At 44.3% G+C, this 1,769-nt stretch overlaps 1 protein-coding gene across 1 annotated transcript in view; it reads left to right on the top strand.

The window, feature by feature from the left end:
* Positions 1–1,248: 1,248 nt before the first annotated feature.
* Positions 1,249–1,769, top strand: part of MELLADRAFT_105351 (uncharacterized protein) — a gene marked incomplete at both ends in the record, with an annotated part of 5,996 nt that continues 5,475 nt past the window's right edge. The window contains one exon of the mRNA XM_007408774.1: positions 1,249–1,593. Coding sequence (XP_007408836.1) covers positions 1,249–1,593 — 345 coding nt within the window. The remainder of the gene's footprint in view (positions 1,594–1,769) is intronic.

Here is a 1,769-nt window from a genome sequence, read left to right as displayed (position 1 = left end):
TCAGGTCATCTCGAGGGGGAGGAGGAGAAGGGAATTGGGAAGTTGATTCAATTTGTCCAGTCTCTGGATTCGGAGGGTCGTCCATGGTTGGAATGATATGTGTGTGAAGAAAAGTATATGGTTGATTTGTGAAGGGTGAACAGTGAAAGCCGATTGATCGGGTTTGACTGTCAGTTATGGGTTTATGGGGTTATGTATTGGTGTTTGGATATTCTTAGGGGTATTATTACGTATTTAGTGCATAGAAATATGAAAGATGTGTGAAAGACATCTGTTTATGAGGGGGTAAATCGGTGTATGGAGTGAAGATGGACTTCCCACCAAAAAACAAAGTAGGGGAGTGAAACTTGATGGAAAGTGTGTGAAAATGCATACTTGATGCTCCGGATGATGTGTGTAGGTGCACGCTAAGTGCATCCTGACCAGCTCACATGATGCCCCAGATGTTGTGTGTAGGTGCACTGGTGTTGGAGCATGACCAATACTTGATGCTCCGGATAATGTGTGTAGATGCACGGGTGTGAGAGCATGACCACGGGTCGGACCAAGTGCATCCTGACGAGCGCACTTGATGCTCCACATGTTGTGTGTAGGTGCACCGGTGTTGGAGCATGTGCTCCGGATAATGTGTGTAGATGCACGGGTGTGAGAGCATGACCAGGAGCAGTACATGCTCTTTTATTGATCCATAAACAAATCATCTTCTTTTAACGTAGTCTTTCTTTTAATATTTAATTATACTCAGGAAACCTCACCTCCTTTTCATCAGAATTATTGTTCAGGCAAAAGTACTGGATGTACCCAAGTAACTTACCTAAATGGGTTTCTCTAGCTGGAGTGGCTTGGTTTGATTCATCTTGATAAGTGTAATGAATCACTGTATGTAATTCAGACTGCTAGTCAGTGATTGCAAAGGGACTGGAGCTACTGCTTTTGAACATGGAAAGCATCAAGGGAGGTGGTGGGAGGTGAAAAAAGTCGCAAGGTATTTCAAGGACTTACCTAAAAGGTAAAAAGACGTGGCACGTCAAACTTGTAAGCTTGGTGACCATCATCAACTCAATTGATTGTAGGTACTTTCCAACAACTTTCCTACGGCTAATCAAAGCCCAACCGACCAAAAGAGGCAATTATAAAAAAATAATGTGCAAATGATACACATAACTAGCTGGGGATTGCTATTCATCTTGCGCTAGGTACCCCTCATCGTTGTCTGCTTCAATTTTTGACTTTTACTCACCAATCCACATGGCCCCTCGTAATCGAACCAACCTTTCGCGTCCAACAAATCGACTGAAGAAACCTAGGAACGAAGCGAGTCAATCTGCTCAAGAGTTGTCTGAATGGGATGATAATGAAGAAAAGTGGTGTGCAAAAGAATGTGACCTGCTCAGCCGTGCACTCACCCAGCCGGAACCAGCTACAAACAACCCCTGGCCCAATGAGATTGAGGGTGATCAATTTATTGGCGGTAACGACGGGTATTATGACTTTGATGACGATGCTCACACACCGCCTCATGAGTCATCAGATTCAGGAGCAGAATCTGATGATTCTGTGCACTCACTTGCTTCCGATACTGACGTTGGTGTTGTGGGTGCTCGGATAGCGGGGGAATACAACCGTCGGCGTCGAATACGAGAGGAAAGGCAATGGGAGGAGGTCCTTGAACCAATGTTCAAAGTCTTCATGCTATGCAAACTCCTCACATTCAATTGGAGTCAATCTGAGACTGGAATTTTGACAAATAAAAACAATGTCGATGCTTG

This window comes from Melampsora larici-populina (genome assembly GCF_000204055.1).
Source record: "Melampsora larici-populina 98AG31 unplaced genomic scaffold MELLAscaffold_13, whole genome shotgun sequence".
NCBI classification, from domain to species: Eukaryota; Fungi; Basidiomycota; class Pucciniomycetes; order Pucciniales; family Melampsoraceae; genus Melampsora; species Melampsora laricis-populina.
This window is presented reverse-complemented; position numbering and strand designations above follow the sequence as displayed.